The 25,773-nt window shown below is 40.9% G+C and overlaps 1 protein-coding gene across 1 annotated transcript in view; it reads left to right on the forward strand.

Annotated features, from left to right (window-relative positions):
* PDIA5 (protein disulfide isomerase family A member 5) overlaps nt 1-25,773 on the forward strand; it is a 289,332-nt gene that overhangs the window by 40,026 nt on the left and 223,533 nt on the right. The window contains exon 2 of the mRNA XM_054971351.1: nt 23,313-23,439. Within this exon, the coding sequence (XP_054827326.1) occupies nt 23,313-23,439 (127 nt within the window). The remainder of the gene's footprint in view (nt 1-23,312; nt 23,440-25,773) is intronic.

The raw sequence follows: 25,773 nt of genomic DNA on the forward strand, positions 1-25,773 counted from the left end.
CCATGTGAGCTAGCAGATACCAAAGAGTGCAGTACTAGTGCAGTGAGCACAATTGGCCTCTCCAACACAAGATGGAGGGTTCCCATGTGGCTTTTTTCAGAATTCATTTCTCAATATTGTGGAATGTTAGAATGCTTTCCTACCTATCTGGGAATCTGCTAGATTGAACAATGTTGTGTGGCAAGAGAAATAGCCATTTTACCACAGCTAGCTTACATGAAACAATTGGATCTGTTTGTGACTTGTTGAGAATTAAATTTAAAAGCTTTGCAGTGCTGTAAAATTGGCTTTTCAGGTACCTAAAAAGGGGTAAGTAAGCTGGTTTGTATTTGTATTTAAACAGCACTGCATCTGCTGTTTGCAAATCAGCCTTGTAGCCTTATAAAACCTAGAAAATGCACAATATTTACCCCTTGATCAAGGATTGTCTCTCTTTCATGTTGATTTGGCCTCTTGATAGCTGGCTATAAGTACTTTTCATGTTTGTCTAAACCACTTGCCATAAATACATAGATTCTTAGTTGCTACAAGAGCAGCAATTCTACAGCTTATGGAGATCACTGGAAAATCTAATGGAAAAACTCAAGGGACTATTGCACTAATAAATACTGCCCTGAAGGCTAAATGGAATGTCCTAAAATACAGATAATTATTTGTCTCTGAAGATCATGGAAAGGAGAGGAGTGTAAGAAATCCACCAGATGAAATTGGTAGACTTGTAATTTCTTGCACATTGGTTTTTACACCCCAGAGTAATCCATTCTGAATATATTAAGTGAATCCGAGAGCTAGTGTTCCCTCAGGCCTTTACAAAGTGAATAATTTGTAACTGCAGAATCTGAATGTATGACCCTGTTTGGTAGATGTGCATTTTGACTCTAGATTTGAGGACAGCAAGCATAACACACTGTTTAAAGTACTTTGGAGTCCCTCCTACTTTGCTAACAGGCAAATAGCAACCCATCGATCATGGAGAGTTGCTTTTTATTCTCTTCTCCGTAGTCCTGAGTAAGATACCTTTCTACTGCCTTCCTGCTTTTGCAGGGAATGGAATAGACAGCTGCTCAAACTTTCAAGTAGCAGAATCAGTTATTTGTAAACGTGTTGCACACTGAGTTCTGTGGATGATTCCACAAATTTCTTCGGTTATATGTAATTTTTAAATTTCTACCCCATTCACAAACCCTAACGGAGGCCCCTGAAGTGGCTAATATAAAATGAAACAAACTTCTGTAAAATGTCATTAACAATTTTAAACAAAGCAAACCATTAAAACACCAAATACTATACCCCTGTTTGTGTTCGACACACGGTGCCCTCCAGGTAGTTTGCAGTAAGCTGTTACACCAGGAACTAGGAAAAGATGAGTGCTTTCCTGTTCATTTTCAGATTAATGACATCCCTCAGGGCTGCCCAAATAGTACTGGAAATAGTACCAGAAACCTGTCTGGAAGCTTGATTGGTGAATCAGAGCTTCAGCCGGAAAGACCCAGAGCTGTAGAGCAGCAGCCCATTCACTTACTTCACCCCCCCCCCAAAAGAGAACGCTGGAAAGAGGGTGACCATTTGCAGAATTTTAAGTTGATAGCAAAGATATTGCCTCTCCCCTCCCGCCCTGCAAACTTGAACCTAAGGTACTTTGTCTTTTTAGGGATGATGTTATTGTTTTTTTTCCTTGGAGATACAAGCTCCAATAACACCATGAGTATAGGTTTTGTTACAAGAGTAATAGCTTCATTTTAGTGGGTGTGAACAGCTTTAGACCCAAAGTGCACAACAGATGTTTGCATAGTGGGATTACAGTAGTACATTGTGTAAACAGGACTAGGGTTGGTTTTTGGCCATCTAGAACAGCTCCTGAATAGCACCATGCAATGCATGAAGGTAGGCAGAGAAATGGGCCACTTGCTGCCATAGCAGCATTCTAAATGAGTTCTGAACAAGTCCTGGATTCTCAATGGCCCTTTTTGCATTTACGGTTTAAACCGCCATTTATGAGCATTCGCCCCGATCGCAGTGGCTTCGGCATTGCACCTGTTCATTTCACACCGTCCACTGCAATTTCGATTTGTTGTCTGTGCTTCATTTCAAAACCTCGGTGCAATTTTGGGCTTTTGGGGCCTTGCAATTCACGTTACACTTTTTTAAAAAAAATTGAGCATGCATAGTAACGTTGCAATGTTGGAACCCTTCCCCCCTTTTTGCTGATTGGGCTGTCCCCTGCCCACTGGAGAGGCAATTGGTGGCAGAGTTCTGGGGGAAAACATGCACCACTCTCATTTTTTAAAATCAAGCCAGGAAAGGGTTAAAATGCTGCTGATTCATCTCCTTCCAGGATGCAGAGGCTTGTTTCCAAAGGGCTGTGCAAAATGCTTGGGTTTTTTCCCCCTCTTTGGCAAAGTCTGAAACATGCCTGGGAGGGAGGGAAAAGCAGCCATTTAAGTGCAGGAACATTACAATGTTGCAACCCATTCTTGTCTTTAAAAAAAAGAAAAGAATGTGTGTGCATACCCTAAGGGAGGAAGGAGAAAGCAGCTATTTAACACTTTCCTTGCTTTTAAAGCTAGCAGGGAATTAGCAGCAAGCTTAGGAATCATTCCTGGCTTTGAAAAAAAATAAAACAGCATGCATACCAGGAGGAAGGAAACCAACGAAGAAGCAGCCTTATGACCCTCGGCTCGCTTTACTAAAAAAAATGGTGGACAAGGAGTTCAGAGAGCTGAGGAGGGTGGGAGTGGTTAATTCTGCACAAACCAATCAGCTCCCAGGGAAAAGGAGAGGGGGGGGAGAAGCAAAAAGGGGGCAAAAGTGTTCACATTAGCAAAATGCAGGCCAGCTGCCAGTCGGCAGCGAACTTAAAAAAACATCGCGGTATGTCTGCAGGGGAAAAAATCGGGGATACAGCGGACAGAAAGCGGGACTGCATCCCATGACTGCTTTTAAGTGTGAAAACCTTGCAAACATGGGATGTGGAACAGGTACAAACGCGCTCTAAAAACCGAGTGCGAAATGTACCTTTGTTTTTGCTTTCAGGCGTAATACATGACTTAATTGAGGTCCTCTTCAGTGGAGATTACAACGATTCCCGTCTTGATAGTTTGCTTTTTCTAAAAGTGAAGCAGCTATTATATTGATTTTAAATCACTTGTGCTTGGTAATCCCAAAACTGGATTCCCAAGCTAAACTTCTTTCTAGGCTCCAACATGGTTGATGCCTTTGCCAACTTCTTTTTAAAAAGTAGGCTTTCAATATATGTTAGTGTGTATGTGAGCATCAAATAGCTTTTAAAAGATTTTCCTGATTTCTGTTGCCAGCTACGGATAGGGGCAGGGGGCGGGGGGAGTGTTTAGAGGGGAAACGAGGGACAGATTTCCTTCTCAGAAGTGTGCGTGTCAACTTCCCTGGCCTCTTAACATGTGCCAACCGCTCTGTGACCCTGGGTGGAAAACAAGTGTTTGGAGGGTTTATGATGGTGTTGACTGTCTAGTAACACCTTCTGCAAAACCTGTTAACAAAAACTGTAATATAAATATATCCCTTGAGTCGTATCCCAGCATTCATAAAACCTGTTCTTTTGGTTATGAACCAGTCTGGGCAATAATCTGGATATTTTTGGCTGATGCTTCCCCCTCTCTCCTTTCCTGTTTCTGGCTTGAGGTTTTAAAATGAGCTGACATATAAGAGATGATCAGTTTTCACATTAAAGTTTATCTGACTCATTTTATTTAACCTTTGACAGCTTTTGTTGGGAAGTAGCTGTGAAAAAGTGTCTATGCTTTTTTAAATATGTTCTGCCAGTGATAGCAGTTGGTCTGTGTTCTAACCGCTCTAATCAGTTAACCATGTCAGAGGTTTGTGTAGCAGTTTGCTCAGTCTAACCAATGCGGATGAGGACTAAAATACATTGCAAGAAATGTGAATTTGCTTGTTACGTATGTTCTTTGAGACTGAACTAGAGTTTTACCCTGACATTTTTTGTTGTCGTTGGTTGTTTTTTTTTTTGAAGATTTTTTTAAAATTAATTTACTTTTTAATTAAGCTTTATAACATACAACAAATAGAAATCAACAATGAACATCAACTGTAACACAACAACTAATCAATAATAGTTTACAAGTTTTGAAGAATATGAACATTACAATAACTTTTAAACAAAGCATACATAATATTACCAAATATCAGAAAACTGAGTCAACATCTGAGCAATTCTTATTTTGGGATGTAAATCGTGCATGTCTATAAATTCAAGAAAAGGGAACCATTTCTCATAGAAATTGGAACTGGCGGGAAAGCGTTCAGCATTGAGAATATTATCATTAATTTTATCCAGGATGAAATGGTCCCATATCTTAGAGAGCCACATCTCTTTAGTTGGCACTTTCTTCAGATTCCAGACTGAAGCTATCGCTGATTTCGCTGCAACTAAAAATATTGCTATAAGATTCCTGATAGCTTTTGGGATCTGTGGAATATTCCATTGGTCTAGAAATATAATTGAAGGTGATAATGGAATATCGTAATTCGTTATCTGTTTTATTACTTCCAATATTTCTTTCCAAAATGTGGCTATCCGTGAACAACCCCACCAACAATGAGAGAAGGATCCTACCTCATTGCAACCCTTCCAACACAGGGGAGAGCAAGAGGATGACATTGTAGACAATCTTTTAGGCGTCAAGTGCCACCTGTGAATAATTTTAAACAATTGGAGTCTTACAGAAATTACTTTTGATGTAAATATTGAAGATGACCAGATTTCCTCCCATTTTCCTGTGTTTTTTCGATATTGCAATCCTGATGCCATTTGGATTGGCAAGGTAAATCAGTACTTTTTAAACAAGAGAGCAGAATAGCATATATTTTAGATACCATCCCCCTTTTCTCCCTCTGTGTATAGTTTAAAATTTGTTCAAAATAAGTCAAAGGGGTACTCATAATTTTTTAAAGATTTATACTCTCTGTCATGTTTTTAATCTGCATGTAAACATACCAATGAATTTTCTTTTGCGTTTTATTTTCCAGTTCTTGTTTTGACATAATATCTTTCCCAGAAGTTATGTCTATAAGCCTATTGAGTTGCATATCTTTGAGCACCAAGTTATAATTACTGTTTTTTCCTGGTGGAAACCATGTTTGATTGTGAAAAGAAGAGAATCTTAAAATCTTAGGAACTATTTTATCTCTTATTAAATCCCGTTCTGATAGTACTGCTGACAGTAATATGTTATTATTTAATGGAGGGCGATCCTTTCTTTGATTCCAAATCAAGTCACCAAGTGAGAATGATTTTGGGAGTGAACACAATGGTATATTCCAACTAGAGAGTTCAGGTGCTGATAAGAGTTGTAGAATGTTAAACAGACTAACTGCTTTTTGGTAAATTGCCAAGTCAGGAAAGTTTAAACCTCCTTTTGAATGTTTCAACGAGAGGATATTAAAAGAGACCCGTGAAGGTTTGTTTTGCCACAAAAATCTATTCAGAATTGATGGCCATTTTTTCAATTGGGTTGTTGATATTTTAGACATTTGTTGTTGTTGTTGTTGAAGTGCTGAATACACTGTCATGACATGGCTGTCATGTGCAATGCCCTTCAAGGTGTTTGTTCCTCATATCTGCAGGAGATCCTCTCCCGCTATGTTCCACCATGGCAGCTTCACTCAATTGGACACAGTCTTCTGCAGGTTCCACCCTTCAAATGGGCAAAATCTATGCTACACATACATTTTTTGTTGTGGCCCCTTGTCTTTTGGAATGGCCTGCCAGATGAAGTTAGGAGGGCGCCTACTCCAGGCTTTCCCCAAATGAATTATTAAGGAGGGCTTTTTTCACAGGTAGGAGACTGTAGTGTAAGGAAATTCAGAGAGAGGCTTCGGTAAAGGAAAAAGGACTGTAGACTACAGTACTGTGTATTGTCTGTTGCAGTAAACATGTTCTTACTGAGTGTGTTGTTTAATATGTGTTTGAATTGCTTATGTTCTGTTTTAGCATTATTTCAGCTGTATACTAGATTTCCGCTTGCTTTCAAATCTTTGCAAATTTACATTTTATGCCCTATTGCATTGTTCATTGAATGTCCCAGCTATTGATTGACTTACACTGTGTAATCCACCTTGAGTCTCAGTGAGAAAGGTGGACTATAAATAACATAAACATAAATAAGATAAATATACAGACTATACTGTAGCCTGGTATTTGGTAGAAAGAAATATCTACATGGATTAGTTTTGAAATGTTTTTTGAAATCTGATGCTAACTTGTAAAAATATGAATTATTTACTTATTCTTTTCTCATACTTGTTTTGTGCATCTCATTCTATGGTTTGAATATAGTAAAAATGGCCTATTATGAGGGGTCTTAGCAAACAGGCATCACAATAGCTATAGCATTGTAATGGCGTGTGGTGGGGTTTTTTTTAGTCATTATGCATATTTGTATGCTTGGATATGTATTGACGTACCTTAGTGATGTGGAGATGTCATCAAGTTACTCTGTTTGAACCCTTCTGTCTCCTCTGCAGAACTCTCCACCCAAACTAATAATGGAAATCAAAGGTACATGGAAAACTCAGCTGCTGCACATATTTTATAATGTATTGCTTATGCACTTTTATTATGTTTTTCTGTATTATCATTTCTATTGGAAATCTAGTTACATTTCTTCTGTAAGAGGCCGAGAGAGTAATACAGGTGGGGTGTAACCTAAAAAAACTACAAAAGACTTGCCAGTCTGAATGGCAAGAGAGGTTTGAGACCACATAACTATTCAGCATGTTTTGAGATCCACAAGAAGGCAAGTCTAGTTAAGTAAAATAGTGTCTATTGAAAATAACACCCATCACCATCACTTACCATATACCCCAAAAAGTGTAGATGTTCTCTTTGGATATATGAGGGAAGAACCAGCTGATTATCCTTTCTTCCAGTTGAGAGAAACGAAATGTAAGTAAAGCCTGAGAGGAGTTTATGATACAGTAGTTTTTAAAGTTGTCTTGGGGAATAAGGGTACGCACACACACAAAAATTCGGTAAATCTGAACTCTGAATACCTGAATCAGAGAAACTGGGGGTTATCTGGTGGGCTGGGTGTGTGTGTCATTTTTCAACCAAACTTGACCAGGTTTTCAGGGAACCTACTGACTGTCTCTAAAGACCCCCCCCCCCCCAATTTCATAAAGATTGAACCTCAGGGGTCAATTTTATGGGCCTCCAAAGAAGATGCCCCTAGCCACTCTTCATTATTCCCTATGGGGAAAACTATTGGGAACTGTCCAGGGGGCTGGGGTGGTATTTTTCAAGAAAATTTCACCAAATTTTCAGGGGAAAATTGTCTTGGTTGTCCTCTAAAGACACCTCAAGTTTCAGGAAGATTGGACCTGGGGGCCAGTTCTATGGCTCCCCAAAGATGGTGCCTCCAGCCACTCCCTTGTTTGCTATGGAGAAAAAGTCAAAGCTGACTCCCATTGCAGAAACTCGCTGGGGCAAGGGTGCCATGGGCAAGACACACTCCCAAGTGCAAGCTAAGTTCATTTCAGAGAAAGCTCAACAGAAACAAAGTGAAGCAAGGGAATGGAATCCCCCCCCCCCAGAAACAAATGGAAGCAAGGGGACGCACATCACACCAGAGAATCACACCCATTTCTGCCCAAACCAAATTAAAGCAAAGAACACTATTGCAACTTAGCCCAACAGAACCACCGTCATTGACAGCAGCCAGGCATTGGGTTCAGCCAGTAGTGGAACACCGCAGAACAGAACCGATGCCATAAACACAAGGCATTCCCTTTGCTTCAGTTTGCTTCTGTTAGTTTGGGTGGAGTGAAGTTGGTCCCCTTGCTTCACTTCAGTTTGGGGCGGGGGGGGGGGCACGTGGAATTCCATTCCTGTGCTTCAGTTTGCTTCTGTTGGGCTTTCTCTGGGATGAGCTTAGCTTGCCCTGACCATGGCAACCTTGCCCCAGTGATTCTTTTTCCTATAGGAAACAATGGAGTGATTGAGGGCACCTTGTTTAGGGGGCCCATAGAATTAGCCCCTAGGTCTAATCTTTCTGAAACTTGAGGGTTCTTTAGTGGATAGTCAGGAGTAGGTTCCCTGCAAATGGATTACTGATGTCTGATGGGTTGTTGCAATATGTGGCCTGCTGCTCTATATGAATTGTATGATTGGTGATTTTAAATTTTTATGCTATTATGCCTTTATTTTTATGTTGTTGTGCGCCGCTCTGGGCCTGCTTGTGGGGAGAGCGGTATATATATTCATTCATTCATTCATTCATTCTTTCATTCATTCATTCAGTAGAGTTTGGTTGAAAATCAATCCCACTACCCTCTCTGCCAAAAAAGGCAGGAACTGCTGTTTCTTTGCTGTTTCCCTGCAGGGAAACAGCAGAGGAACAGCCAAGCCTCGTTTGCTGAATTTTAATGAATTAATTCTGTAAAACTGAGTCTGGTATTCTGAACCTGATTTGATACTCATTCTTTTAATTTCGAATATCCAGATTTTACTGAATCAGCTAAAATTAGTTTTTTAATTCCAAATACTGAACCAAACTGCACACCCCTATTGAGGAAGCCAAGCTTCCTGTTTTGAGAACAGAGGCTTGCTAGAAGACCTGATGTCTGAATTAATGCATGAAGCTTTTTCTCAAAGAAGGAATCTTCTTAATTATTATCGACTTGCAAATGCCTTGTAGTCCACAGTGCTTATCTCAAGGTGCCTAGTTCTTGGATGCCCTAGATCACCTTCATATCAGATGCACAATCCTAACATTTCCATATCCAGGCTACCAGCTTAGTATTTTTGCAGTGAACATTAGGTTCCAGTGGCCTTGACAGCCTGAAACATTAATTTTAATATAGAGAGAATGGTGATGATTTATTCAGCAAGTGCCAGTGGGATACTTGAAACCCTTCCATACATGGAAATGACATGGCTCTTGTGCCAATGTGTAGACTACAGTGTAAAGTTGGAAATTCTTGCGATATTGGGATACAAGGTAAGATAAGTTTAAAGAATGGATTGGTACTCCAAAAACAGATTATATTAGATGAAGATGGACGCTTGCTTGCTATGACTCAGGAAACAAGCTCTATTGCATAGTGGAAGCAAGTAATGCTTAATTTAAAATCACATTTTCCCAAGGGATTTATAATGTAAAATTCTGGAAAAATTGGTTATGCTTCATCCATGAAAGAAATAATTTCCAAGAGGTGTAGCCTTTTAAATACCTTTGATTGGATTAAAATCCAAATTTATTTGTTGTGCATATTATTCTAAAAGACCTTGCCGTTTGCAACGTATGATCTGAATAAGTCATTGTTACGTTCTGAAAAATGAAGTGCTACTTATCAGCTGAGTCAAGCTTTTAATTTTGTGGGCAGGATGTAGAATTATGGGGACCTCCTACCTGAAATAATAGAACAAGGAATAGCTGCTAATAGAAGGCTGCTTCTACAGTTGCATGATAAAATAAACACACACACACACTTATGGAGAGAAGGCATATAAATAGCAGTGGGCCAGAGGCTGATCTTAAATTCATGGGCTGGATCCTGTGGAGAATTTTTGTGAATGGAAGGGGGACAGTTTTTGCTAATTCCTCCTCCACTGGTGGGTAAAGACTTTTTTGTTTCATTTGGCTTACCCCCAGTAATTGTAACTGTATTGTTACTGGAACTGCTCTGTTAATAGGATGGGGAGTTAGCTTAGCAGTCCAGAACTAAATTTAGCGCGGATCTAGCCAATGTCTACCAAGGTCCTGCCTTTCGGAAATCTCTGTAACAAAGAGGCAGACTACAATTATTCAATCAATAACATGTATTTTCTAATAGTGTGGCGTATGCCTGAACTTACACACACATACAAGATTACACACGAGAGCTAAGAAATACAGAGTAGGACAATTAGAGACTGATGCATGAGCAGGATATCACGATGACTTGGGACATGCTCACCTTCCTGAAGCGGAATAGAGATCTCAGCAGCGAAGGGGGGGGGGGTCCAGTGCCTGCACCAAGACCCCGGGTAGAGGGGTAACACGGAAGTTAGGATAGGAATGACGCACGCGCCCTCGGATTCGAGGGGCTAGCTTATATACCTTCAAAGCACCCAGGGACTGGCGCCCCTGTCAGTGGTTCTCACGACTTAAATCAAAAGGATTTGGGGCAATCGGAACAGCCTTGTTTGGACAATGTTTGAAGCCTAATTGATATATTATGACACCCTTTGGGAGAGGGGACAGGGGAGGGAAGGAGATCCGGGCAGTTTGCTCGTTCCCAGGGTCATCCTGTGTTACTTCACGTCCGGAGTGCAAAGGTGGCTTTGATGTGCGCTTCTTGATTGCCCTGGTTGACTGACGATCAATCTCCATCTCGGATAGGTGTTAAGATATGCAGAGGAGAGCAGAATTCTCTCGCTGTGTACGTGGTCCGCTCGCTTCTTCGAAATGGCTCCCTAAAGCAAGCATCCCCTCGGTTTCCTGGTTGTCTGAGAACATGGCGATCGTCTGGGCACGGCTAGGGTGTACCAGCAGGCTGCCCAGTAGCGAGGGCAAGCTTGGCATTCAGCCTGTGGAAGGCTCCAGGCGGGGGCTGGCCAGGGGATGCCTAGTCAGACCTGCTGAAGATCTTTCCTGGCTGGCATTTGGCTGCTGGCAGTGCGGCTGGAGCCCATGGTAAGGCAAGCTCTCATGGCAGGCGAGGGGGCAGCGTTTAAAACACAGTCCGTGGTTGGCAACAGGGCAGCATCACACAGGAGAGTCCAGATATAAGCTTGAGCAGGGCAGTGCCACGCAAGCGTCCTGAGAGCAATTGTCCAGGAACTGTCAGTCTGTTGCAGCATTAGATATGAAACTGACACGTGTATTAGAGGCACACATGCAAGGCAATCTTTTAGTATAGAACTCAGACCCAGTTCGTGGCTGGCCTCTGGCGGGAGGGGGGGCTGCTCGGTAACAGTATTTCCTCCCGGTTCTTGGTGTATTGTGTGTATTAATTGCATTATTTTTATACTATTTAAAATGTTTTAAATTTTACATTGTTTAAAATATTGTTTTAAAATTATTTAATGTTTACTTCCTTGAGGACCTTGTTTGGGTAGAAATGCAACATACAAATGTTTTAAATATAATAAATAAATTTTGGGCTGCAGCAGGAAGACAGAGGTGAGAAAGTCCGCTCCTCTGATGGAAGAGACTTCTACCTGCAGAAATGTTCCGAGAGTTCCCAGCCTGCATCTTCTCTCTTGATTATCAAGTTGTCTATATGACCAGTTTTGCATTGTGTTGTAGAAAAAGAAGACTGCAGTTGCAAACATGCTCATTTACTGTCCATCATAACTGAAACACTGTAAGTTTTTAGATGTTTTAAAACCTGCTAGTGGTAGAGAGGGTCACTGTCTTTCCACAGTTCTAGTCAGGCCACTCATGATGTGCTCAAAATGATTTACACTTATAGTTAGGGAATATATTATTATTATTATTGTTATTATTAACAACATTTTAATTATGTACCACCCTTCAGGACCACTTAATGCCCACTCAGAGTGGTTTACAAAGTATGTTATTATTATCCCCACAACAAAACACCCTGTGAGGTGTGTGGGGCTGAGAGAGCTCCAGAGAACTGTGACGAGCCCAAGGTCACTGTAAGGAGCAGGTCCTATTTCACCATGCTTTGGTGAGTAAAAACTTTGGTTCAGGCTTCATGCCTGCAAGAGATCTTTCTAGGCCTGTTTGCTGGGAGAGGCACGGCCACTCATAATTAATTGCACCTGCATTCCTGTCTTCCTGAGAAAGTGGCCTTGAGAAGCTCAGTGCCTAGCGTTGCTCTCAGCTCAAGCCAGACTCCCTAAACTTTCACACTTACCTAATGGCTAATTAAGTAACGAGCCCTGATTGGTTCTTAGAGTGGGCTGATGGGCCCCCATCACTGTGAAGAAGCCTCTCTGTTGCTAAGCAGTTTACCATTCTACCATTCCTACCATTGCTATGTGACCAGCTATGCTACCTTGTAACCACTGCTAATTACCAGCTATGGAAGATGAGAGCTTCTAGCTCCATGCCAACTCCAGGATGCCTAGAATGAGCTGGCATGGAGGGACTTTGGTAAGAACAACTTGCCTAGGAACCAACTCAGAGAATGTCTAGGTAGTCAGCAAGTAGTATTTTAGCTAGATAGAACATAGATAGAATCAGCAAGCTGTTATTTGTTTTTGCCTTGCCTAAATGTCTTTATGAGCGGTTTCTGCCTAGCATACACTCCTGTGTTCTTTCTGTAATAAATCTCTTTATATTTTACCAGCCTGTGTCCGGTGTTGCTTGCTAAGGAGATACGCATACTCAAAAAAGAACCCAGAAGCAAGAGTGCTTCAAACAAACAACTAGAACTCTTAAGAGGCTCCTAGGTGTCCTGTTGCAGTCGGTGAACTGGCAGGAATGGGGGATGAGAGGCTCTGGGTCGTGACAGTCACCCAGCTGGTTTCAGATGGAGGAGTGGGGAATCAAACCCAGCTCTCCAGATTAGAGTCCGGAGCTCTTAACCATTACACCAAACATATAGATGTTTGGTAATGGGAAAATGAAAAGAGAGTATGCATGGATCACTTTGTGTAATGGTACTAAAACCTAGGTCTATTGCTGACAATAGCAAGTCCAGAATTGCTTACCTACAGTGGTAAATAGATGATATGTTAGGATAGTTGACAAATAGTTTTAGAGTGGGGCAAACTAGTGCTTTCCTGCCACTGTTTCTGCATTCCTAGTCATGTTATTTAGTTTGGGAAGGTCAGAGGCAGTGTTCATTCTTCTGTTATGAAACATGTCTCTAGTATAGTATTATGCACAGTTAACACCTCCATAAGCCCATTGACTTTAATGGACATAGAAGGGTGTAATGCTGCATAAGATTGTACTGGTATAACATTTTTAGGGTTCCAGTGGGCAGCAAAATTGAGAAAGTTCTATGCTTGAGAAATGGGAGAACTCCTGCAGGTCAGAATAACCAATACTGGTGGTATGTCAGTGATACAATGGCTAGGTGGTTTTAGCTATAGCGCACTTAATACTTTGTTCTTTGTTCCAACTATTTTGATGATGTTTCTCCAAACCTCCTACATTGCATATGGATATTATTTTCCCATCAGGTATTATTTTCCCATCAATACCAATGGTCACTTTTTAATCTACTACCTCTGGCAGTACTCCTGTAAGACAAATTGTTTCAGGAGAAATTGTTTCCCTATTAATGCTTAATGCGACAACACTTGGCAGCCTTCTCTAGTGTTAATAATAACAATAACCACACTTACATACTTTTTTTCTATACAGATTAGTGCCCCACTCTGAGCTGTGAACAAAGTCAGTGTTAGTATCATCCCCACTATACAGCTGGGGAGTTGGGGGTGATAGAAATGGCTTATTCAAGGCCTACTGAGTTCATGGTGGTATTGGGATTTGAGTGAGCCGAGTGCTGATTCACAACCCAGCCACTTAACTGCTATGCTACAGCAGCTCTTTTGACAGCAATGTTTTCTGGGTATTCGATCCATGAGAATTGGATCGACTTTGGGCCTCTGTAATTCCACACTTGAGGAAGTTAAACTGAAGTGATGTCTGTTTTTTCTGCACTAGAAAATACCCATTTCTGCTATGAGATTACTTCAAAAATTATACAATTCAGATTGTCCACAAGAATCTATCATAAACTTTCTACATTCAGTCAAATTACAGAACAAATTAACTCCGTAACATCTAGAAATTATAGAACACCCAATATCAGTAACAGAAATTGTAGATATTATTAAGTTTAAAGAATATTAAGGCACCCGGAAGAGATGAGTTACCTGCAAAATTCTAGAAGAAATTTATACATCAGTTGGCTGAATCTCTAACTAAAATCTGTAATTATATACTAGCTGAGGGGAATATGCCTAAATCTTGGTCTGAAGCAAGAATTATTGTCATTCCTAAAAAAGTCAAAGGCACTACCAGGCCAGAATCTTATCACCCAGTTTTGTTACTCAGTTAGAATGCAAAAATTCACATCAGTTCTAGCTTGCAGATTGAACAAAATCATTGCAAACTATATAATGTTGATCAATCCACTAAACATAATTAACATCTGTACTTTGCAACATAAAAAATCTTTGATATTAGCATTTGATCGATTGGAAATAAAATATCTAAAAATATTGATACAAAAAGGATTTGGTGATAAATTTTTAGGAGCTATTGAAGCTCTATATAATTCACCAAATGCACAAATCAAAGTAAATTGTTTAAGATCTGCTGATTTTATATTAACCAGGTGTACTCATCAAGGATGCCCATTATCTCCAATTTTGTTTGCTATATCAATAGAAAAGAAGTTCTATTGATATAGCAAACAAAATTGGAGATAATGGGCATCCTTGACATTAAGACAAAATGACTACATCAAAGACTTTTGCCGGTGATATGGCATTATATCTTAGTTATCCTTCAGAACCACTTCTTAAATGATATCATACAACATTTTGGTTTAATCTCTGGATTATCTATCAATCCAACAAAAACAGAAATTTACCCAATTCATATCTCCCCAACCACATACAATTACATCAAAGAAAAATTTAAATATTAATTAAAAAAAATTAAATATAAATATTGATATGATCTAGAGAAAATTGGAAGTTAATGTACCTAAGAACCTAACAGATCCTATTTAAATTTAATCACAAACAACTAAGTGAGACAGTTGATCAAACTTTTAAAAACTGGGCTAAACAAAGCATTTCTTTATACTTCATATCTAATTCCTTTTTCATAATTTGAGGAAGTTGTTGATGTGGGATACCGTTCTGATACATATATGAAATAAAATAATGCCGTGTTTCATAGAAATCCAACGTGTTAGTATTACCTTTTAACTACTCTGATATGTCAATTTTTCTGCCATAGCTATTTACCATAACTCAGAGTACCAATAGTAGTGATACAGATTCTGCAGATTTCCAACAGTTTGCTTTTACCCTATGGTTCCCCTTTTTGAACTTTGTTGAGAATAATAAAAAGGTGAAAAAGACGATCCCAGCAAAATATAGAGTAATAGCGATGTATTAATTCTATATGTATATGACTATGACTGTATATAATACTGCTCCTTCTCAATATTATTGTTAAAGTTTAATTATACAAAGTTATGTTATAAAATTATTTGTAAAACTGATAAAAATAAAGTTACAAAAGAGAAATTCTGCACTACTGGGAAAAAACTTATCAGGGTATGTGCGCAGGGAGAAAAGTGGCCTTCTGCTAGCCCAGAAGTGACCTTCTGCTGACTCGGAAGTGATGATTTGCTGACCTGGATGTGCCATTTTCATGAACCAAATGAACCAGTTCGTGAACTGAGGCAGGTTCGTGAAAGTTTGTGGTTCGTGAAATGCAATGAACCACGAACCGCACTGTTCATTTTGTTCTGGTTTGTGCTTATCTCTGTTCAGGAGCCAGCAGCCCTCTCTCCTTCAGTAAGCCCTCGTGTACACCAACAGACCATACTATCTTTAAAGAGAGCACAAGAAAATTAGAGGTGGCAAAAATGAGGACTGAGTAATTCCTTGCCGCCTTGAGGCAGTGATTTTCACAGGGAAAATGTTTGTTAAGTACAACAAATGGCTTAGGGAGGCAATCACTGGGATTTTCTGCACTGGGCTTTTTCATCAGTTCTGGCCCCATACTGCATAAATTTCTCCCTAGAGTTCTATACACATGGTCAAAATATTCTGATTCAGTCTCCAAACTGCTTCCCAGACTTCTTTGCGTTCTACACAGTGAAAGGCTGCAATAGCTGCAGAATCAATCTTTCCACAGTCTTTCTTCAGCTTCTGGGTCAGCAGAAGGTCTGCAGGAGGTCCATCTCCTGTTGCCTAGGAAACTGATTGATTGGCACCAGGCTGTCCACAGTGATGAACCAAAAAATGAACCAAATGAACCAGCCTAAAGTTTGTGGTGGTTCGTCAGAAATGGGCTCTGACGAACTGCTGGTTCGTGAACCACGAACTGGCCTGGTTCGTCATGAACTTTGGTTCATATTTCGGTTTGTGCCCATCTCTACTCCTGAAGCCCTTCCTAATTGGCTCCCTGATTCCATTGCCAGTTCTCTTCCTACTTCTGGTCTTATGCCATCCAGATGTGTAGAAGAAGCTGGTCTATAGAAAGCTTGAACAAATGCAGTGCAGCTTCCAGTTAGCTCTGTGAGTGCAATGCAGTAATTAACTGTGTTGCATCAGTGTATTATGCAGTGAGATTTAGGTGCAATTTTATTTTCTCTTGGAGATTAGGTTCATTAAACTAGTTAAGCACTTTTACATGTGATGTATTTCTAATTTGATGCAATATATAGTTGAATGAATTAATTAGTTTGGCTTAATTTTACAAACAATTTTGGGGAAATATAAAAACAGTAGTACTGACACACACAGATGTGATGGTTTTTAGTTTGAATAAATAGAATTATTGTGGCCCCTTAAAGATTTAACAGTTTTTTATGCTAGCATCATCTTCTGTGGACTTGAGCCACTTCATTAGTTTGCAGACCTTGTGAAATGTGAACCTGAAACACAACATTTTAGCAATAAGATGAGTGTTAAAGGTTTACCACTATAGCTGCAGCCTTTTTGTTCTTTGTGATATTGCTGTACTCTCAAGACTTCCAGTTTTTTCACCTTTTTGTAATGCTACAATAGACTATAGGGTTTGTATTTTTTTTATACCCATAAGAGAGACTTTCAAGAGTGCAGCTGTCTCTTTAAAAGCAATTCTCATTTTATGCGTTACAGGAGTGCGTGGCATCTGGAAATGGAAAAGCTGAGGATTATGGCATAATTGCCAACTTTTCTTTAAACTGATTGCTTGTCCTATCATGATGTTCAGGGCAGGTAAAACAGTTAACAATATGAACGATGCACATGCGCCTTCAGAAGTAGGCAATGTTACGCACTTTATATGTATACTGTACTGGCATAAATAGATGTCTACAGAAGAATAGATACTGAACTTTAAACACTCCAGTGGATGTACATTATTGGGATCAGGCTTTTGAAATACTTTTCTTTGTGCTACAAACAATGGCCATCACATGTGTGACATTTTAGAGTTGGGTACAGGACTTTCAGTTCTGTTTCTTCAATTGTATTGGTGCCCTTTTATAGATCTTCTATTTACAAATCTCATTGACATTCAGTGCTCTAGACTGAGAGTTCTGATTTTGATTGCCACAGAAGCTTGTTTTTGAAGATTGCAATCTCCCAGAGAGGCTTGTAAATGCAGTGGTAGAGCTCATGTTTTGCATGCAGAAGGTCCCAGGGTCCCGTCTTTGGTATTTCCAGTTAAAGAACCTTGGGCAGGAAGACAGGGAAAGATTAAGCTTTGAGTGCAGTTGGAGCACACTTGATGGATCAAAGAAGTCTTATTTGGTATAAAGCAGTTTCATACCTACTATGGAGAATGCAAGGAAGAATAACCTGTTTTCATTTATATGTATATTTTACAGTATCTATAATCTGTCTTTCTTGAAAAGACTCAAGGTGGATATTTATATTCACTCCTTGTGGAGTGCCCCAGTCTGTTTGAGAATATCTGGGGAGGTCTGTTGCATTAGGAGCAGCTAAGACAGTCCTTTTAATTAAAATACTCCCCGCCCCTCAATTCACCTGTTCTTTATGAAGAGATTGAAAGATTAGCAATGAATTCCTCAGCAATGTTCTCACATGCACTTGGGAACTATCGCAACCTCTATTGAGAAGCTAGCTCTGCCCCTTGTCTGCTAATGTGGTTGATTTCATTGCCCATAATCTGCTATGAAAGGCCCCCAGCATCGATCAGTAATGCTCGCTGCTTATCCAACCTCTCTAGTATTCCACCTGCTGACAATGGGGTTGCTCCCACCCGCCCTGCTACACTAATCCTATGCTATACAAGATCTGTTAGGAACAAGGTTGCATGCATTGCTGGGATATTGCAGGAAGAGAAAATCAACGTGGCTTGCCTAACAGAGACATGGCTGCAGGAAAATGACAAGGCGTGTCTGTCCCAACTAACTCTCCCTGGCTACATGGTCCCACACCAACCTCGCTATAGTAGCTGAGGAGGAGGGGTTGCTATTATTCTCTGTGAGTCCTTCAACTTCCGTAGATCTCCAGTACAAGCTATAGCTGGTATTTACTGCATGTACCTGTCTCTGGGAATTAAAGATAGATTGGATATCCTTCATGTGTATAGACCTCCTAGCTTCCCCATAAGCACCCTTTTTGAGTTGACGGAGTTGCTAGCAGATGTGGTGTTGGAGACACCTAGACTTACTGTTCTGGGAGACTTCAACAACCATGCTGAGTGTTCAAAGTCAGGCCCAGCTCAGGAATTTATAGCTTCCCTGGCAACCGTGGGCCTCTCGCAAATTATGACAGGCCCTACACATGAAAGAGGCCACACCTTAGACTTAATATTTTGCACTGAGCCTTTAAGAGGAAACCTTGTTTCAACATTGGAGATTCAGCCTGAACCATGGTCAGACCATCATCATCCGAAGGCAAAAGTTAATATAGCCCCAACTCCCCACAAAATTGGGGGTCCAGTTAAAATGATTCGCCCACAAAGGCTCATGGATCCATCTAGATTCCAAAATGCCTTGGAGTATTTTAGAATCCCAGACACATGCCCCATGGTAGCTGCTGCAGGAGTGTGGAACACAAAGCTCTTTGAAGCTATTGACACCATTGCTTCTTATTGACTACTCTGGCACTTGGGCCTCATGGTTTACCACAGAGCTGGCTGACCTAAAGACATCTAGAAAGGCACTGGAAGCAGATAGAACATGTTACAGAACCCACTGGAGGACCGATTCGTTTTCGTTTTCGCGGCCATGTCGGACGCTCCTCTCCGCAGGTCCGAGAGGAAGCGCCCGAGCAGCCTGACCGGGCGGCTGATCCAGGGAGGGAGTCAGGGTCCGGGATGCGGCGGGAAGAGCCCCCTGGAAATCGATGCAGGGGGTAAATTGCCCGTTTGTCCCCATGGAGGCCGGCAGACGTGCGCGGCACCTTGCGTGCTGCCGGGCCATGGAAAACGGCAAAGAACAGGACTAGGCGGAAGCCTGTAAGTAAGTGAATCCCTTCTGTTATTACAAGCGCATGTGAAGGAGTGGTGGGATCTGAAGTTAAGAAGACTCAGATTTCTTCCCCCTCGCTGAGTTTCGGAAGGTTGGCGGTCCCCCCCCCCCTAAAATGGCAGCGAAAAAGCAGAGTCCTGCTTTGGGCAAGTCAATTTCGGCTGCCCTGCAGGGAAGAGGGGAGTCGCTCGAGGAGCTGGTGAAAAGGTCAGTTATCGAAGCCATAAAACCCTTTGTTGACAAGCTGAATGAAACAGATCAAAGGGTGGGCTTAATTGAGAGCGATGTGAAAGCCATCAAGGAAGTAGTGGGGAGGGGCAGAGAAGTCTGCTCCGGAAAATGCGTCACTCATGAGAGCAACGAACAAGGAGCTAAAGTTGGTGGAAAACCAGCTGATCGGGCTGCAAGTGGAACGAACACAGACTATTTTGCGCCTCCAGAATGTTAAAGAGGAGGAAAACGAGGATCTAAGGGATCTTGCCTCGGAATTATTGGCGACACCCACGAGGGCAACTAAAGAAGAAGTAAAAAGCGCCATTTTGGAAGTCCGTCGGGCTTCTTCAAAATATGCAACGAAGCGGCAGCTGCCTCGCGAGATCTTTATTGAGTTTTCATCTAGGAGGGTCCGGGACACTATCCTATACAACTCATATAATGCGGACTTGGACTTTCTGGGAAATAAAGTTAAGATACTGAAGGACGTTCCATTTCTAGTTCGGAAAAGAAGATTTAAGTATAAAAGGCTGGCAGCTCTCCTGAGGGAACGTGGGATAAAGTATAAATGGCTATTTCCGGAAGGAGTTTGGTTCAGTTACAAAGATCAAGCTTACAAGATAAATTCAGAAGATCAGCTAAGGGATTTTGTGGACAAAAATCAAGAATTTGGGCAAGACACCAAGCAAAAAGAAGAAGATCCGAAGCCTGAAGGGAGGGGGGAGGCAACGAGCGCTGCGGCTGTAGCTGCTTAGAGAGAACTGCGTCCGAGGCCTAGGGGGGGGGAGAAGACTTAATTTGAACTGTAATTTGTATTTTGTAAGGTCAACCACTCCATCATTACTTTATTAAGGTTTAATCTTTAATTATGGCAGTATGAAGGGAAAGCATTGTAGTGTAGTGTTTATTGTTTGTGCGTTGCCTTCCCCTTTTTTCCACCCCCCCTTCCCTTTTCTTTTTTTTCTCCCCTTTCTCCTTCCCTTGTACTTTCGTAGTTTTTTGTAGCTTTCTGTTTTAGATATTAAAAATAAAATTTTTCAAAAAAAAAAAAAGAACCCACTGGAGGACCTATGAAGTAGAAATGAAAGCGGCATTTTTCGGGAACTATTGTGCCAGCTAGTTCACGACCATCCCAATTGTTTAAGATATCCAGGTGCCTTCTAACCCCTAAATCTGAACCTTTACAGTCCCAAGAACAGACAGCTACAAGGCCTTTGCTTTTCACTGATAAAATAGCACAAATATGCTCTGATCTACATGCTAGCTGCAATGCAAGCGAGATAGAAGAAATGATAAATGCACCAACCAGCTTACATTTGAATTGCTTTGAACCAATTACAGTGACAGATCTTAACAGGATCTTGATGTCTATGAAAACCACTACTTGTGCACTCGATCCTTGCCCATCCTGGCTGTTAAAATCAAGTAAGGACCAGATAAGTGAACCACTGTTGTAAATCAATTACTAACTCAGGGCAGCTTTCTCCAGCAGCTCAAATAGGCGGTTATCCGTCTGCTACTTAAAAAACCATCCCTAGACAAAAATGATGTGGCCAACTATCACCCAGTCTCTAGTCTTCCCTTTCTGGGTAAAGTGATTGAGAGAGCAGTAGCTGACCAACTCCAGACCTTCTTGGATAATTCTAGTGCTCTAGACCCTTTCCAGTCAGGTTTCAGACCAGGGCATGGGACAGAGACAGCACTAGTAGCATTAGTGGATGATCTCTGTCTGAATATAGACAAACGCCATGCCTCCTTATTGCTTCTATTGAATCTGTTTGCAGCCTTTGACACAGTAGACCATGCCATTCTGTTGAGGCGTTTAGAAATAGAAGTGGGCATCAGAGGATGTGCCCTGGACTGGTTTAAATTGTTTTTCTTGGAGCGGACTCAAAGGGTAGACGCTGGAGATCAACTATCTCCAGAATGGGAACTATCTTGTGGGGTTCTGCAGGGCCTAATCTTATCTCCCATGTTATTCAACCTCTACGTAAAACCTTTAGGGGAGCTCATTCGCACTATGGAGTTGGATGTCATCAATATGCAGATAACACCCAACTCTATATCTCGCTATCCAGGTCCCCACAGGGTGCAGTAGAAATTTTAGATCGCTGCCTGACAGCCGTGGTGAAATGGTTGAAAAACAACAAATTGAAATTGAACCTAGACAAGACCGGAGTGATGGTTGTTTGGGAAAGCAGAGGTCTTGAAGAACATTGTACTCCCCACTTTTGATGGAGTTCGTCTGACCCTTGCAGACTCAGTTAAGAGCCTAGGGGTTATACCGGATCCAGCGTTATTACCAGAAAAACAAGTTAAGGCAGCAGCAAAAAATGCTTACTACAACTTCACTCTAGCCTGGAAGATGGCCTCTTATCTTGACATGGCTGACCTGGCCACTTGGATCCATGTTATGGTAACATCAAGTCTTGAGTATTGTAATGCTCTTTACATAGGTCTCTTATCTAAGTTAACTAGGAGGCTCCAATTAGTGCAGAATGCTGCAGCTTGACTTATGAGGAGCGAGCAGGAGCATGAACATCACTCCCATCCTACAGTTGCTCCATTGGCTACCCATCAGTTACTGTGCTCAGTTTAAGGTATTAGTTATTACATACAAAGTTCTTCATGGCTTGGTCTGGCATACCTACGGGACCGCCTCTCTCCCTATGTTCCTCCACGGCAGCTTTGCTCATCTGAACAGGGTCTCCTGCAGGTGCCAGGCTGCACACAAGTCAGCAGCAGCCCGTACCCGGGCTTTCTCTGTGGTGGCCCCTATCCTGTGGAATGACCTGCCTGAGGAAGTGAGAAGAGCCCCCACTCTCCTGGCTTTTCGTAAACGATGCAAAACCAAACTATTCAAAAAGGCTTTTTACTCAAATGGGAGGGCTGTATTGTAGGGACGGGGTCTCAGATGCTTCACTAATGAGTTAGGGACCATAGACTTCATCACTATATTGCCTTACATATTATCTGCTGCTTTAAATATGTACTCCTATGTACCACCAGTGCTCCATGATGTCTAATGTTAGTCCTAGAATTGATTATGTTCTGCTTCAATATTTTTTCTACTCTGTATTGGATTCTTGCTAATACTATGTCTTACTTGTATCTATTTACCCTATGGTATTGTTTATGAAATGTCCTTGATACTGTATTGAAATGTACTTGATACTGATTGTACTAATCTCATACTGTGTAATCCGCCTAGAGTCTCAGTGAGAAAGGCGGACAATAAACAAACAAGCAAACAAGCAAACAAATAAATTCCTCTAAACTCCCAGCTTTTATTTCCTTTTCCTTGTAGATGTGTAAGGATAAATTCCCCAACTGACTTCTCCTTATGTGTTTATGACAAAAAACACCCCATAGGGCTTAATTAAAAAAAAAAAAAGCTGGGAATTCAGAGGGACTAGGAGACCATGGTGACAGATTGTTACAACGTAAGTATGTATAACACAACAGCAGTTGATTGATATTAAAAAGCTTGTGGGAAAGTCCTCCAATGTTACACAGGAAGGCCGAGGGAAGGAAAATGTCACAGAGGGGGTGGGATATCCTAAAATGTGCACTTTCCTTTCCAGACATCTTTACAGAAAGGTAATATAAAACCAGCTTTGAGAGGATGTACAAAGGAGAGTCTGGAAAGTGGACATTTAGAGGATGGTATCATGTGGATGCTCCAGAAAAGCCCACTGCATGTTAGAAGCCAAGGTGGAAAAAAAAGTCTCTATAGATGTAGCCTGAGTCATTTTTTCTGCTTCAAGAAATCTACCCTGGTTGATTCCAACCTGTATTTGTCAACAAAACATGCAAAAGAGGCTGTACATAAGTTCATGAATTTAATTTATTTTTAGATCAGAAGACTATTTTATCTGTTGAAAGCAACAAGTATGCTAGTGGCAGAGTTGTTGTAAGTAACAGCACAGCAATGTTTTTATTTTAAACTTTTTTTTTCTTTACAGACCACCTTCCCGGCATTCTTATTAACAGCAAAGATGTCCCCACTGATAGAAAAAATTAGTGATCAGAAGGACTTCAAGAAGATCCTGAGAACCAGGAACAATGTCTTGGTGCTGTATTCCAAATCCTGTGAGTTTTTCTCTTTTTCAACCAATTGCAAGGTAGATCATTTAAAAACAAAATAGATTATACAGAATGGTAATCAGAAAAATGGCATTTTTTTTTCTTAAGAAGTTTATCTAATTATCAGCTGTGTAGTGGACAGTTTTAGAGCTTGGCATGATGAGTAGATAAACCTTGGTTCTAATTTCCAGCAGTAGATTAATATTTCTATCACTGCTTCCTCCTGTCCCAAACCTGATGTGAAGTGCTTCCTATTTCATAACACATAACAATATAACACTTCTTCTTTATAAGGACAGACATGTAACATGAAACAAGAAGCACTGTTGGGGACACAGATCTAGAGAACTTTCAGCTGAATATCACACAAGTCATCATTGCAACACTTCTGCCTTCAGGCACTCTTTCTGTCATTCTTTTTCTGTCTATTCTCTAACACTCTAAAGACATTATCAGCAATAGTTATTTGCTCCTCTTTTTCCTTGATATGTACGCCTAGTGTCAGCCATATTTGAGTGAGACAGAGAGAGAACTTCCTGTTTCTCCACCAGTTGTTTGAGAACATATCCATGCTTTTAGTGGGGATTTTAGTGTTTGATTTTATTCTTTTCATTCATTTGTGTTTTCCCTCTTTGTGCTTTTGCATGCTCATATGCTTCACTTTCCCTTGGAATACTCATTTTAACTTCTTGTCTGCTAGCCACTCATTTGCTGTCTCTCTTGGCTACCATCAGCTTCTTCCTGTACTGGTTTTCTCTTCCTGCCCCCATCCCCTTTCAACAATGCATCTTCTGCTTTTTCATTGTCTTCAGTGGATTGTGAGCTGCTCTTGGCAAGATTATTGGCAAGGACTTTGCTCATTTAGGGCACTGTGTGCTTAATGGATAATTATGCCTAATGTATCACAGCTCTGATATTTATTTGGCCAGAAGATGTATGAGCTGTGAGCTTGGAAATTAGATCAGATTGGTGCCTTAGGTTCCTCCTTTTCTCCTTCAGCTCTCAGATGAGGATGAAGAACCTGGCAAGAGATGCTGGATTTTTGTGCACTCCTGAATTGTTCAATATAAAGCCTCGTTACTTATTGTGAAAGGGATCTGTTTTGAGGCTGTGAGGTGTGAGTTTAGGCTGATTTGAGGATGGTGTTCTTTTGAGGATTAAGGTTTCATCTTCTAGTCTAATTTTCAGAGTAAACTGAGTTGGTTGCACTAGGCTAAAAAAAAAATCTGTGAAATCTTGGAAGCGAAAAGAACATCATCTTGCTACCTTTGCCCATTTATGTATGTTTCATTAAATTAATACATATTGACTAGAACAAGGTGGACAGCTAAAATAATAATAAAATAATTATCAGCAGTGCTTGAACATAAAATATCCTGAATCACATCTTCAAACGGAAAAGCTGCTGAATATTCAATGAAGGGAACTCAGAAGCAACCCTTGGAAGTCGCCTCTGGGGCACTAATGGAGTGTCTGTTTCCAGGTGTCATCAGATTCTATACCGATATATTTTACTTCTGTTCCTTTAATGAATGCTGGGTGGGATTTTACCTGCATTAGCTTGTGTGTATGTGTGTTGTGCGTGCATGTATACACAGAGTTTCCCCTCCTTTGAATGATCTCCAGAGAGCCTTGTCATGCTCTATCGCTCTATGTTTTTTGCTGATGAGTGTAGACATTTTTTATTTTCTAAAGCTTTTGAGGTTGCTGCCCAGGAGTGCAGTGCTGCTGCTACAAATCTTGTATTTTGTGTCTTTATTTTTTGTTATTGGCTTTGTATTTTTTACAGTGTATGTCACCTTTAGCTATTTTGAGGGGAAGTAACTGAAAAACTTTATAAATTCAGCATATTGGGTGTTACAGAATAGCCCAGATAGCCAAGTTTACAGCATGCCAAGGGCAGAAGAAAAATGTTTCATTGCCAAATCAGTTGGGGCTGCCTTAAGTGGACTCAGTCCTAGGCGCCTGTTAGGTTTGTTTGTGCATTTTAGAAACTGCAGGAATTGCTGGACCCCGACATGGTCATATGAAATAATCAGATTTAAATTTCAAACAGCCACCACAGAAGCCCTGAGCTGTCACTAACATCCATCAAATATATCTTATTCTCAATATGGCCAGTTTGGTGTAATGGTTAAGACTGGTAGGACTCTAATCTGGAGAACCAGGTTTGAGTCCCCACTCCTCCGCTTGAAGCCAGCTGGGTGGCCTTGGGTCAGTCACAGTTTCTTGGAGCTCTCGCAGCCTCACCCACTTCAGAGGGTGATTGTCATGAGGATAATAATAACACATGTTGTAAACCATTCTGAGTGGGTGTTAAGTTGTCCTGAAGGGCAGTAT

This window comes from Eublepharis macularius, chromosome 2 (assembly GCF_028583425.1).
Source record: "Eublepharis macularius isolate TG4126 chromosome 2, MPM_Emac_v1.0, whole genome shotgun sequence".
In the NCBI taxonomy this organism is placed as follows: domain Eukaryota; kingdom Metazoa; phylum Chordata; class Lepidosauria; order Squamata; family Eublepharidae; genus Eublepharis; species Eublepharis macularius.